The sequence below is a fragment of the Trachemys scripta genome, chromosome 3 (genome assembly GCF_013100865.1).
Source record: "Trachemys scripta elegans isolate TJP31775 chromosome 3, CAS_Tse_1.0, whole genome shotgun sequence".
Classification (NCBI taxonomy): domain Eukaryota; kingdom Metazoa; phylum Chordata; order Testudines; family Emydidae; genus Trachemys; species Trachemys scripta.
In genome coordinates this window covers 189,134,470-189,149,146 of record NC_048300.1, presented here as the reverse complement: position 1 = coordinate 189,149,146, position 14,677 = coordinate 189,134,470, and the positions used below count along the sequence as shown (strand labels likewise).

General features: G+C 43.2%; 1 protein-coding gene across 2 annotated transcripts in view; it reads left to right on the top strand.

Annotated features, from left to right (window-relative positions):
• Positions 1 to 14,677, top strand: part of RUNX2 (RUNX family transcription factor 2) — a 110,500-nt gene that overhangs the window by 46,513 nt on the left and 49,310 nt on the right. The window contains exon 4 of one of the 2 annotated variants that reach the window (XM_034766659.1): positions 14,161 to 14,334. The exons of the other annotated variant lie outside the window; for it this stretch is intronic. Within the exon in view, the coding sequence (XP_034622550.1) occupies positions 14,161 to 14,334 (174 nt within the window). The remainder of the gene's footprint in view (positions 1 to 14,160; positions 14,335 to 14,677) is intronic. 2 annotated transcript variants of the gene reach the window in all.

Here is a 14,677-nt window from a genome sequence, read left to right as displayed (position 1 = left end):
AGAAAGGGGACAGAGCATAGCAAAGAGAAGGGATCAAAATGGTGGCTGACCACAATGAGGATTGGGAGGAATCTTCAGGACACCATCTCAACTAGCATCAGTTACGGCATCAGTTATGCATCACTTAAGGCTAGGCATCTGTAAGACTTAAGTGTTGCATAGGCTTGTGCTGGCACTCTGCCCAGAGGTGAATTTCACCCGGAGAACTGAATGGATTCTGTCACATCTCCGCTGCCCCATTAAACCCATATATTACCAGCAGCACAAGACTTTCATCATATTCCGGCCTTTTAACCAGGCTTTAGATTGTAAAAGCAAGAGCAGAGAAGAAGGGTGTTAAGCATAATTTTTACTGGGGAAACCACCAATTCTTTATACCTTTCGAAAGGAAGAAAGAGAGACATCCATCAAACTGTCATTGCAGATTAGATGCCACAAACCTAAGCCCATGGAGTAGCCAGGAATCTGTAAACCTTTTAAAGGCTACGCCTGTTTTTGATACTTAAAAAAAAAAAAAAACCTTTATAGATTTTCATGGAAAACATTAATGGGCCAAGGGATGTTTCATGTTTCTCTAAGGTCTGACAGATTCTACACAAACTGGACAGAAGTCCAGTTTTATGGTTCAGGTTAATTACCGGTAGTTTTTGTGTTATGACCAAGAATAAATAATACTGTCTGTCTGATTAAGGCAAGTGTGAAAAGCTGTGTTTGATTTAAAAAAAAAAAAAAAAGATTGCTGCATCCTGGCTTCTGTCTACATTTAGCCTGATTTGAGGTGCCCTTTATATAACAATAATTTGATACTACTCACAATACTTGGCACCCCAAGCACTAGAGTGGAATGTACCAAGAACACTTTAGCAGGTCTGAGTGTGAGTAAACTCCGGTAGTGCTGGAATGAAAGGGTAGGGCATTCAGAGTATGTCTCTCCCTCGCTTGGCATTCACAGACAATAAGAACTCGAGGATTAACATGCTAGACTCCGTTTATTACACATGGGTGGATAAAGCAATTACCTGTCTATCAAGGCTGTAGTAAATTGTGCAATGGCATTAACATGGGTGGATATGTGGATAAATGCTATTCTGCCACAGAGGGTGCTGATACACAAGATAATCCTTCAAGTCTAACTAGTAAAGACTGTTTTCCTTTGGAGTTTATATCATGTTTCCCTTGCAAGCATAGACTGAAACGGCGTCCTTTTATTTTCAATCACATTTTCAGATCCCTTTAGCCATCTGAATTTTATTAGAGAGGTTATTTTAGAAACATCCCTTCTTTAATTATGTTTAAACAATCTGCTTAAAACCTGTTGCACAGATAGAAACACAATAGTCTTTTAATGCAGCAAAACAGTCTTTTGAAAGACAGAGAATACACACACACATATCCCTCCCTTATTGCTGGACTGTTGTATTGTCCATGCCTGAACTCCCATTCTAACCACAGCATTCAGCCTGTAATATGCCCTTGGTTTTGGAGAGGAAAAAAAAAAAAAAAAAAAAGAAAGTGCACCCTATTGATGTCTAGAGAGCAGAGGATTGCAAAACAGCACACAATTGGAGAGGTTTTAGACTAGATTAAAACTAAGTACCTTAAATCTGTTTTAATGATTGTGTTTACATCTCCACCTCTTCGGTCCTTTAAAGTAATCAGGTTTCGCAAGCGTTAAGAAAACCAACCCCTTCTGCCTGTTGGAGAGAAGCCAGTTCAAAGCAAGAGATTTTTTCACTCTCCCCTCACCCTCCTTCTTTTTCTATGATCTTTACTGCTCTTCACTATAGAAAGACCAGGCTAAGGACCTATTTTATAGAGTAGTTTTCCCTTTTTTTTAAAAAAAAATGTTTCTTCCCATTCTTTATAGAGATTGTTTGATAACAATGAGGATGATAAAGTCAGGATGAGGAGCTCTTGCTCTTTTGAAATGCGGCTTCCTGTAAAACATTTTTTTCCTTTGCTCAAAAAAAAAAAAAAAAAAAAAAGGCAGCAATAAATAGACCAAAACCAAACAAAAACAAAGCAAAACATAAAATAAATAAAAGGAAAAAGAGTGCAGCAGATACTAGCATGCAGAGGGAATGAAGCCAGGGACTGGGAATTGCCCACGAAAGCTTATGCTCAAAGAAATGTGTTAGTCTCTAAGGTACCACAAGTACTCCTGTTCTTTTTGTGGATACAGACTAACACGGCTGCTACTCTGAATCCTCTCTTTGTACGATTTGTCTTTACACAACAAATTGAAACAAATTTGCCAACCATGGCTAGCTTTGTTGCTGGCACATATACTGGTGCATTATGTTCTTTAGTGAGGTGTAAAGATGAACGAGAGTTGTGCCGAATTGCAGGGGGCTCCAACACGCTCTCTGTCTTTCCCGTGTGTTTGTAGTGGTAGGTTTTGTTTTTTAAAAATAGCCATTGCATTGCGTGAATTTAAAAGCCTGGAGGACATGGTGAATCACATGGCTGAGCTGGGGAAGATCTCCCAACGGGAGATGGGAACTCCTTTAATGCACAGTTCTGAGCTGCAGAACAGAGGAGAATGGGTTTGGGGTGGGGGTGGAAGGGTAGATGCCAAAGCACTGAGCACCTGTAGTGCTGCATTAAGTCTGAAGTGAAGTGTGGATCTCTCTGGGTGGAGGCAGGAGGGAAGGAGGAGACACTTGTTATGCCACAGTGCAGTGTGATTTTGAGCAGAGCACAGGGGAGATGGGAAAGTGGGGGATTCGTGAACTGTGGCAGCCTCTCAAGCTGGGCTGAGGAGCACGGCAGAAGGTCAGAGTAAAGGTGATCACTGGGGAAGCAGTTCCAGTCAGGGCCGTGAGGGAAACCCTTCCTTCACTTCTGCGCTTGCTCTTTTCTTGGGGCTCCTTTTCTCTTTCATAGCTCCAGGTTTGTTCTAGAAGTGAAACACTCGCAAGACAAATGTAGCGGCAGCACTGAGGTCCTGCACACAGGACCCATAAGGCCCAGTGGAGGGAATAACAGCTCCCCCCGTGACCACCACCACTGCCCCACTGATCTCAATGGGCACAGAGTTGGGGCTGTTGAAACACTGCCCCCGCTGGAGCTGGTGAGGTACAGCAGCCAATTTTCACATCCACAGATAATATTCAGGGTGGGGTGGGGGGGGTGGGGAGTTATATCTCAGCTGTTTCAGAGTTGCAGCCATGTTAGTCTGTATCTGCAAAAAGAACAGGAGTACTTGTGGCACCTTAGAGACTAACAAATTTATTTGAGCATAAGCTTTCGTGGGCTACAGCCCACTTCATCAGATGCATCAGCTGCTGTGATTTGCTGAAAAAACTGACCCCTAAAGCATCCTCCCAGCTGTGTGTGTGTGTGTGTGTGTGTTTGCTTTTCGTAGGCCATGACTTGTTAAAAAGAAATCGAAATCTTAGCATTTTATATTTTCAAAGATTTTACAAGCCCTGGTCTTGATTCACTCCCATAGGCACAGAGGGATGCAATTTGCCCCACAGTGGAGTTACCCCTCAATCTGCAGGAAACATTAAACTTCAGATGGGGCTTCGCGGGAGTCCCATCTAGGCAGGCTAGCTGGGCGATGAGCTGCACTGAAGCTTGCTCTTGCTCCCTAGTGGGAAAATGCCCACTGAACTGGGAGATGCACTGAGGGCCAGATCTTGCACCATTTAAGTGCCAAGGCTCAAATCCCATCCCTGGCTGACCCTACCCACTTTGGGCTGATTTAAAGCCCATTGAAATCAATGAAAAGACTGACTTCCATGGGATCTGGATCAGCCCTTTGTTGGTAGTGCTGGCCTGCTTTGAACCTATCCAAGATCTTTGTATCACTGAGGTGTCGGAGAAAAACTGAGTTTTCACTCTTTTGTTTAGGTACAGCAAGTCAGATGCTTTATCACAGGGTGAGGGAATTGGAAAGAGGTGGTCAGCTGGGATTCCACCAGTGGCCTGAATCGGGCCCTAAGAATAAGAAATCAAGTCAGTTGAACCTGTTTGCTGTGTTTGTTTTCATGTAATTTATTTATTTATTGGTCAGTTTCAGGTGTATTTTTGACCTGCTCTGTGTAAAAATGTCTCCGCTTTAAAAACAAAAACCTTTGGGGGGGGGGGGGTCTTGATTTCTGTCCAAGTGCGTGTGTAACCCTCATTAATGCTAATGGGAGTCCTGTGTGCATGGTTGGGAGAGAAAGCCCTTTAGTCTTTAATGTAAACTGGTGCCTTTAGCTATTTAAAAAACAAACATCTTTTTCCCTCCACTGACTGAATTAAAACCAGTTATTGCGCCTATGTAGCGCCTTGTTTTATGAATTATAAGAACTTTTCCTATGTAGAACCTATGGCCTAATTATGTAATTATGTCTCTTGGGTAGATATTTTTCTTCTCATAATTATGTCTTTACCCAAGAGACTGGAAGGGCTCCAAGCTTTCTGCTTTCATGGGTAGAAATTGTTTGGCTCTCTTTTTCATTCTTGTTGATGCATTTTGAGTTGTATGGCTTAGCGAGGGGGACTGCGTAGGGAAAGCAACAAGGAGCACAACGGTTTGTCACAAATAAATATTTACAGGAATATGGGTTTAGTAAACAGGAGCTTTTTTTGGCTCAGTTGAGGGACCTTACTTGTGAAGAGCTAACGTGATCCTTCTGGATAGAGGTTGATTTATGGCACTCTTGTGTTACCTCTAGAGCCCAGATAGACAGTTGCTTTGGAGCTGTACCTTGCTAACATGATGTATTGTCTGAACATTATAAGAAAGATGAATATCCCTGCCTGAATCAACAACGTCATTCGCAACAAGCTATCTAGAAGTCCTTGGGCCCAATTTTGAGCTGTTTTACCAGGGTAAATACAGAGTAGTTCCTTTGACTCCAGATTTAAGCCAGTATAACTGAGATCAGAATTAGGCCCATAGAGACATATCAGGCTGTAAGTTCACATGTGCAATTCCTATTGATATTAATTGATGGGATCAAGTGCAGTAAGATGTCCAGAGACAATGGGGCTTGAAAGAAACTGCTGAGATGTGTAATTCATCCCCTTCACTAGTGTAGCGATGTTGTTTACAATGTACCCCAAAGTATTTTACTAGTGTCATAATCTTGAAGTGTACTAGTATAGTCATCGCCTGGCAGATCATTACATCGGCCAATCAGTTCCAGTATAGGGATTTTCTTTCCCTATTATCTAACTTAACTTTTCCTTTTTCAAGTTTACTACCATTAGTGGAGAGAGGGAATAATCAGAGATTCCACCCTTAGGCCCTAAACCTGCTCCCATTGAATTAAATGAAAAAAAAAAAACTTCAGTGGGCTACAATCTAATTCTTCTCCCACTATTCTTTATGCTGCTTCCTTCCTGGAGCTCCCATATATGTTATCGCCTCCTTTTGGTTCACATCTCTCCTTTAAACACACATCTTCTATCAAGCACAGTCTGGTGTCACACAACTTGGAAATGTATAGAGAGCCTGAACACCCCTTTGGCCACAAAGAGCAATCTGGATGTGTTGCTTTGTCTACCTTTCAGACTGTAAGCGGCATGGGACAGTGGGCATTACTTCCTCTGTGTTTATACAGCGCTGAGCCCTCTGTTGGCATATAACAACAAATAACAGTTGTGCCTAGATATTGAGGCAAATACTGCATGTCAGAGCCTCCATTCTAATTGGGATCACCCACAAAATCTGTGCACAACAGGTGGGTGTGTAGGATCTTAATTTCAGCTTCATTTATGCTAGGCTTTCATACAAAGATATTTGACTCTCCCATCATTTGCTGTTTTTGTTGTGACAAAAGCATATCCAAGTGAAAGAGGTGCAACTGAGTGAAGACTGAAAATACCCAGCCCACTCAGGGATAATAAAAACATCTGTGAACAATCTGGTAACCAGAGCTCCCTGGTACCATAAAAAATTAGTGGGTGGTTTGCTTGGTGCTAAAAAGAGAATTCTACATTGTCCCTGCATATGGCTAGACCAAGTATAATCTGATTAATTTTCAGCCCCACACCCAAAAGCTGCAGAATTAAAAAAAAAGGTAAAAATCTTGGGGCATCAGATTTACATGAGGGTTCTCCAGGTTAACCTCTCAAATGTTCATTTAAACTGTCCAGACGGTGTCAACCAAACTGACAGTAAGCGCCCAGTGCCAGCAGACATGGACAGTATTTCTGTGATTCAGGAAACTAGGAAGCAGTCAGATCCATCTAGAGTCAAAGCTATAGTCTGTTTTCTGCCCTGGAAGGAATCGGGAATGTATGATAGCCCTTATGTGCCATCTTTAACATTTTCCTGACTGAAGCTTTCCTGCATTGTTTGGCAAGTTTGAGTAGCATGCGAAGTTATGGCATGCGTGCCTAGCCAGGGCTTTGGTTTGTTTTATTACATTGATTGTGTCAGATCTATTTTCACACTCTGAATTGGTGCTGCAACTCCTGCAGCAGGTTAACCGCAGTGCAGTCTGCTTCCAGAACCTTTGATATACAGGTTTGGTTAAAAGAGCTGGGTAGGATTGATAGATTAGGATATTGCTCATTGCAATGATGTGGTAGATTCACAAAAGTAGGCGCCTAAGTCTGGGTTTAGGCTCCTATGTCCCAGTTTAAGCTCCACTGCGATTCACAAAACTCCCTCTGAATCCTGTAAGTGCCTGAACACACTTGGTTTCTTAGTTTTTGCAATAAGGTCGCTAGGAGCCTGTGTTTCCACCTCTGGGCATGCGCACTGCTGCCTCACTATAAACATCTATCTCCCACCTCAATCCCAGAGCAACACACAACCCGGGGGAAGACAGGTGTTTGGCCACCTCATTCATTTGTGGGCCCCATCCGGTAGGTGCGCTCAGAGGCTGCCCACCAGATCAGGCCCTGCATGTGACTTCACACAAAGCAGCTGAGAGAGAGAAAAGAGGAGGAGCTCCCTCATAACTTTTATCTCAGTGGTTAGGGTACTCACCTGGCATGTGGGATTACCTCCCCCCCCCCACCAACGTCAAGTCCCCGCTCTGTGTGATGAAAAGAGATTTGAATAGAAATCTGCCACATGGTAGGTGAGTGCCCAAACCACTAGTCTATGGGATATTCTGATGTGGGGCTCCCTCAGTCTCTCCTGTTGAAGTTGTTCCACTGTGCAGGGCCAGCTCCAGCATTTCTGCCGCCCCAAACAAAAAAACAAAACAAAAAAAAAGCCGCGATCGCAATTGCGATCAGTGGCAGCAATCGGGGGGAAAAAAAAAAGCCGCGATTGGCAGCGGCAGTTCAGTGGCAGGTCCTTCGCTCCTAGAGGGAGTGAGGGACCTGCTGCCCCCGAATTGCCGCAGGTGCCGCCCCTCTCTCTTGGCCGCCCCAAGCACCTGCTTGTTAAGCTGGTGCCTAGAGCCAGCCCTGCCAATGTGGATAAATACTTAGAGTCATTGGAGCAGGGAGAGTGGACCCTGGGTCTCCCACATCCTGGGTGAGTGCTCTGCACACAAGGCTACTGAGTTATTCTCATAGTTGTGCTCTCTCTCTCTTTCTCTCGCACATGCACTCTCTCTGGCCCAAATGACTAAGTCTTTGGCCGCAGTGGAACAGCTTCACCAGGAGAGACCGAGGGACTCCATCCCCATCAGAATATCCCATAGGCCCCTGGCACTCTCCTGAGCTGTGGCAGACCCCTGTTCAAATCCTTTCTCCTGGTGGGGGGTGGGCAGAATAGAACTTGGAGTCTCCTACGTGAGTACTCTAACCACTAGGCTAAAAATTATGAGGGAGTTCCTCCTTCCCCCTGCTGCCCCTCACCCCCGGTTTCTTGCAAAAATTCCCTTTGGCTCCTAACTCCAAAGAGGGTTTGCAACCGAGAAGGGCTAGCAGAGACAGGTGCTTCCCTGCAGCTTGGATTTAGGCACCTATCTCTGAGAGAGAGGAGGGGCGTAGGACACACCCGTCTCGTTGGTATCTCCCATCGGCTAGCTTAAGCGGCTCCCAGCCTAGCTTGCTGGTTTTTGTGAATCAGGCTCAGGTGCCTGTTTCTCCCCATTCATTGAATAGGTGCCTAACTCAGGATTTGTGAATCACAGTGTATTCCTGTGATTGTTACAGTGCCTAAGTACCTTCATAAATCTAGCCTTATGTGAGTAGAAAAAACTGTCGGGACTTGAGGATAAGAATTCCCGGATGCTACTCTAGGTTCTGACTCTGTGTTCTTGGACTCTGAGAACAGATACACTGGAGTACTTTGTTTAACTTCTTCCTATATAACCCTTCTGACAGTTGGAGTTGGCAGCAACTAGGGCCAGGTTCAATATCTAGGGGTTTCTTTTGAACAATACAACACGAAACCGGTTCAAACCCCCACCCCGTAACCTGGCACAATTACATACCACGCCCTGGGTGCCTCTAAGAGGCAATATTTCCCCTCTTGCAAGCACAGAGTCTGAGTGTAGAAAAGAAACTTTGCATAGAAGGAGGGAAATAACCTGGCATTAATTTGGGAAAACACCACAAGCAGGATTCATAAAACCATGAGCAAAAGCCCCACCTCAGAATACGCTGGGCAGTGTCTTTTTCCCTCAGGTTCTTAAGTCCAGCAACCAGAAGTTCCTTTAACGTGCTCCTCCCTTCTCCCTCCACCACACTCCACTCCCAGTTGTTGTCCTTGGTCAGTGCAGACCCAGAGTTCAGAGGTGCATCTGCAGAGTTCACCTCCCACCCGGGGCGGTGAAGGGGAGTGGCAGGAGGCACAAGAAGGCACCTTGCTCTCTCCACTGTCCGGACACTGGTTCACTGCTCCTCTCCCCTGGCCACTCACTATGATGTCTTCAGGTCCCACCACTTAACCCAGCTCTCCATGATTTCAGCTATTAGTGCAGGAGTCTCACTGCTAATACACACTGGGCAGTCTCTTGCATCAGAGACACTGTCCCAAAGCAGGTCTAATGCTTAGACTTGGTTATCAGTGATCACAGCTCTGTAGTGCATAACAAGACTCTCAATTGAGTTTTAATCTGTTGTCACACACTGGAAAAAGGAAGGGTCAACTGGTATCTAGGGCCCGCAGGGAAGACCCACATCACCAGCTACATAATCCCTGTCCTCACCCTTTCTCAATTCACTGGGCTTTGGCACCCATGTCCCCTGCCTAGTGAGTGGAGTTTAGTTGAGGGTGAGTCCATCAAGCAGGGTATGCCAAGCACAGTTCTGCTGCCCTTGATTCACACAACAAGGATAATAACCCTTGAATACCCCTGCCCCAATAACAGAGAGACTTGTGATCCAACACCAGCCAAAAGTGATCGTTTGGGCAAAGCAGTCCCATCATGCTGAGCACCTCGGCAGGGTGGATGTGCCCATGCAAACAAGGTCGGCTCCTGAAGTCCTCTTTCCCAGCTCATCACTAGATGTCAGAGGAGAGCTCATTCAGACCCTGCTTACACCTCTATTGTGTCCTCTCTTTTTGGTGTCAGTCTTTCCATTGATTTCAATGGGCTTTGGACCCTGATTCAGTACCTGACTAAACAGACCCAGTTTTTTCAATATCATTTCAAATCAGAGACTTACTATGTCTCTAACCACCTTTGTAACCTACTTCTGAACCTGCTTTGTTTCTGCTATAATTTCTTTGAGAGAGGGTGACCAGAATTGAACATAGTATTCTGGGTGAGGCCATCTCATTGAGCTGTATAATGCTATGAGCATATTTCCAATATTATTTATTCCCATTCTTTATACAGCCTAACATTGCTTTTTTATGTTTAAATCACTGTTGCACGTGGATCAGAGGTTTTCACTGAGCTGTCTACAGTGACACCCAGGTCTTTTTTCTGAAATAAATTATGCCTCACACTTGAGACAGAGAAATACATCTTTTCTTAGTGTGCTCCCTGGGGATCAGGAATTTCTCTGTCAACGGATGCATATATCACTACAGAGATGAAAAGCAGCCTTTGTGTAGTGAACTTCATGTGTTTAGCATGTATTTCATTATTCCTGCTCACATGCTGTTTGGAAAGTATTTTTCTAGGGCGTTTCACTGTAGGGCGTAGCTCTTCCACCGTCACTAGGGGTTCGCAGGTCCATAGGTATGTAAGGCACTTAGGGTGGACTTCAGACACGTGCCTAACTCCCATTGAAAGTTACATAATTTTGTGGATTGCACCCTAACGCCTGTGGGTTGTAAGCACCTTCTGAATTTATCGTTGTCAGGTCTTGTTCTCCAAGGACTGCCTGGTGGCCTTTGATTTAAAAACACTGCAAGAGTCACAGCTCAGCAGCACACAGGTGTCATTACAATGGAGGTTTGGGTTGAATGGTTTTATTTGTCATTAAAGATAGGTAAGGGACTTACTCAGCCATGGCTTTTATTATAATACAACAATCGCACAAACTTGAGAAGACAAAACTTAATAAAACCTCTCTAGGGGACCTCACTATGTAAGCCGGGTGCTGTCTGGCAGCCAGAGACCCTTTTGTCCCAATATTCCTTTGTGTCTTCTTTGTGGCTCTAAAATAAAAATATTGACAAGGGGAGGGGCAAGCCAAGAATGTCTATGGCTCCTATTTGGCTTCTAGAGCCTCATAGGGTCTGTCTAACTGCAATTAGATACCGGTGGTGGGCCCGTGCTAGCTGAGTTAGGCCCCCAGTGCTTTGGCTAATGGACTGTTTAACTGCAGTGTAGACATTTGGGCTTGGGCTGCAGCCCAAACTCCTGGACCGTCCCACCTTGCAGAGTCCTAGAGCCCAGGCTGAAGCCTGAGCTGGAACTTCTACAACGCAATTAAACAGCCCCTTAGCCCGAGTCAGCTGGCAGGGGCCAGCCACGGGTTTTTAATTGCAGTGTAGACGTACCTTTAGTTTCCTTGATGCTTTGGGTCTTCCAGACCTGGGGAACCCGACCTCCCGGGCCTTTAAAAAAAATTGACTGTAGACTCCTGCAGTTTGAACCAGCTACAGAGTTCTGTCTTCTTCACTTCCTATCCTAAACTGCTGTGTGCAGTTATTTTCCACTAATAGACAGTCGCTGGGTTCTGCCTCAGAAGTGGCTGCATTTCAGTGTTGGATTAGTTTGGAGTAAATAATGTGTGTAGTTAAATATAACCTTTGTTTTTACAGAGCTATGCACTGAAGAATAAACCTGGGCAGCAGTGATGACTTACAAATAACCACAGATATAGTTAACACATTTTATAGTTCAAGTTTGTGTATCAGTCTGTTAGGAAAGTGCTTTGGGATCTCTGAGGAGGAAGGGCACTACTTAAATGTACAATAGAATTTTTGTCTGAAAAATCAAAGCAAAAGCCCATTTGGGGGTTGATTCATTTTCAGATAAACTCAGCCCTGGTGAGAGAGATTCGAGATAGGCTAACTCCGTTTGTGTAATTTTGAACTCACCGAAAAGAGATTATATTCTTGTTAGGAACAAATGCGAACAAAGGAGAAAGGGGGAAAAATCCACTGGAAAAAAAACAAGATGGAAAATGGCACAGGCAGAAGGAAAAACAAACACGGAGCTTGTAAAAAAGGAGAGATGTTGAGAAGGAGAACTTCTATGGAAAAATACTTTATGTGTGAAAGTTACTTCTTTAGATTTAACAACACCTAACTTGTATCACAGTGCTTTTCATAGATTCAAGAGACAATACTAAACACAGCCAGTGAAGGTATTATCATATTAATTAAACAGCGATTAAAACATTACCACGAACCAGCCAAAAAAACATTCTATATCTATGCTCATCAACATCACTCCTATATATATAGGGCACCCACTTGTGCCAGCCTAATTTTGGGTGGGTTGTTCTAATATGTAGCACCTGTTTCCCTTTAACTAGGAGAAAGAAACATGTTTGTAGGTTGCGAGGGAGGGGGGGAAACATGCTTTAAAATGACAGGAAAATGAGTCAACAAATTAGTTTCAAGAACCTTAAAAATTGTTTGAGACTCCTCTAATCTCAAATGAGATCCATTTCTCTTCACACGCCCATTCCAGCCTCTCAATTTTCTGTATAGAAATAGGATTTCTCTGAGTCTTGTACTAGTACCTGTACCGAAATTTGCTTGCCTGCTTCCACCACCTGTTGTCAGGGTTCCAATTAGATAATGTGTGTTATATGCCAGGCACTCGGGTACTAGGATGATGGATGCTATACAAAAATGCCTGTTTCTAGAGCTGAAGGATGATTACAGCACAGGACTGGGAGTCATAGGATCTGGGTTCTAGCTTCTGAGTTCACTATCTGTTACCTTCGCTAAGTCATTTCACCTCTCTGTGATTCAGCTTCCCCATCTGTAAAATGGGGAAAATAAACCCTATCTATTTCCTATTCTAAAGATTAATTCATTAAACTTAGTGAAGTGCTCTTATACTCTGGTTATGAGCATCATGGAAATGCCTTAAAATGAAAAAAGTATTTGAATATAAGTATGATGATGGATGATGCATAATTTCTATGATAGAACTGGCAGATCTTAAGTAAACGTACTTATAGTATCAGTATATTGGAGTGGGCATTCTTAGTTTTGATTAATGTCATTTTTCCCCTTTAACTTCTAACAACTGCACAACATTAAAGAGCATTCCTGGTTAATCCATGCAGCATTCGTGCAGCTGAGCTGGTAGTGGGAGCTGGAGAGGGAGCAATGATGAGGGGTAGCCCATTAAGTGAAGGGAAGTATGGGACCCAGCAGGATTGGTTTCATCAGATGCAGCTTTGCCATTTTTTCCTTATTACACCACTCTTCTGGCTTCTTAAAGGAGACTAACAGATTTATTTGGGCATAAGCTTTCGTGGGTAAAAACCTCACTTCTTCAGATGCACCTGAATAAATAAATCTGTTAGTCTTTAAGGTGCCACCAGACTCCTTGTTGTTTTTGTAGATACAGACTAACACGGCTACCCCCTGATACTTAAAGGAGACTGGCTATTTAGTTCTGTTTTATGAATACGCTCCAAAGTTACAGAATAATAAGTGAACCATACAGACTAATTGTAACGGAGTAATACAAAACAAAAAAAGTCAGATTTTCTTAGCTATCTGAAAATCTCCATAATAAATGGAACCAATCCTGGAACAATCTCTCACTCACGCACACATATGGATAGGAGGTTTATCTACATTAGAAACTTTTGCCACTTTCATTATCCCACTATAATGAAAGCAGTAAAAACTGCTGAACACAGGTTACCAGTATAAAAGTGCTTATACTAGTATAGCCCAGTCTGTACTATTTTTGGGAAGTGGATGTGGTATACCTCAGGCTTCTGATTTTAGGTTTTTAACCAACAAACACCAGTACAATACCCCCAAAGCAAAAAATAAAAAATAAAAAAAATGAAATCAGTGTTTATCCAATAAACACTGGAAAAATACCAGAAACGGTTACTCAATTCATATTGACTTCCATTTCCCATTGCAGATTTTTTATAGCGGTGATGTCCCTGCTCCCTGGCTTGTATCTAAGGGCTTGTCTACTTCGAGCAATAATGTGGACTACAAGGATGTGATTTTAAAAGCACATTAATGTGTTGCGCATTAATTGGTCTGTGTAAACCTTTTCAGGTGCACACTAAAAGTTCCCTAGTGCTCTTTAACATAGTGCTGTGTGAAACAGCACGGTGTGTATATGTAAAGAGAAAACCCCATAAAACACTATTTTTGGGCATCTATATACAAATCAAAAAGTGTAAACTATAAACACCAGAAAATGAAATAAATAAACCCAGAAAAACAGAAGCCCTAGGTATATGCTTATAGTGGTATAACTGCATCCACACTAGGACTTTGACTGGTATAACAGTCACAAATAAATTACACCTCTAACCAATAGAGTAGCCCATGCAATGAACATGCTGCTCTTTCATTCTGTTGAACTCACAGTAGGGCAGATACTCAGCTAGTCTGAGTTGTCATAGGTCCGTTGCAGTCAATGGAGCTATAACAGTTTAGACCAGCTGAGGATCTCCCCCACAGTTTTTAATACTCAGCTGCACCACTGTCTGGTAGGTACAGACTCTATGGCATATGCCCTCACTCCCTGCCACCATTCTTTCACCAGCTTTGGTTTCTGTCTCTAGCCAAAATGCCTAGAGAACCCACAAACAGTTAATAGGTCTTTACAGATAAGTTGGGGATTTTTTTTTGTGTGGTAAATTGTTCAGTCGTGTTAATAACCCTTTTATTTTATGATTTGCTGTTTCCAGGGCACAGACAGAAGCTTGATGACTCTAAACCTAGTTTGTTCTCTGAACGCCTCAGTGATTTAGGGCGCATTCCTCATCCCAGTATGAGAGTAGGGGTCCCGACTCAGAGCCCACGGCCCTCTCTGAACTCTGCACCAAGTCCTTTTAATCCACAAGGACAGAGTCAGATTACAGGTAAGAGACAGAACCATAGGTTTGACTTGCACAGGCAATGGTAGTAATTGGTTGTGGATATTTTTGTGTCAACTGTAGAGAAGTGAGGCTGTTACAGAGTGAGAGATATGCACCAATGAAAGCTAGCTGGGGAGCAGATTTTATTCTGTAGCATTTAAAGCTGAAAATGTCTTTCTTTTCTTAAATTAATTTTTTTTAAAGACCAAAATGTCAAAATCCAGCAAATAGGTGAGGAATCTGGTGAAATCCAAGCACCATGATGCTCTGCAATAACCCACATATGTCCAGTGGTGGAATACATAGAGATATTTTACCTGAACATATTTACTCAGCCGCGCTGTTT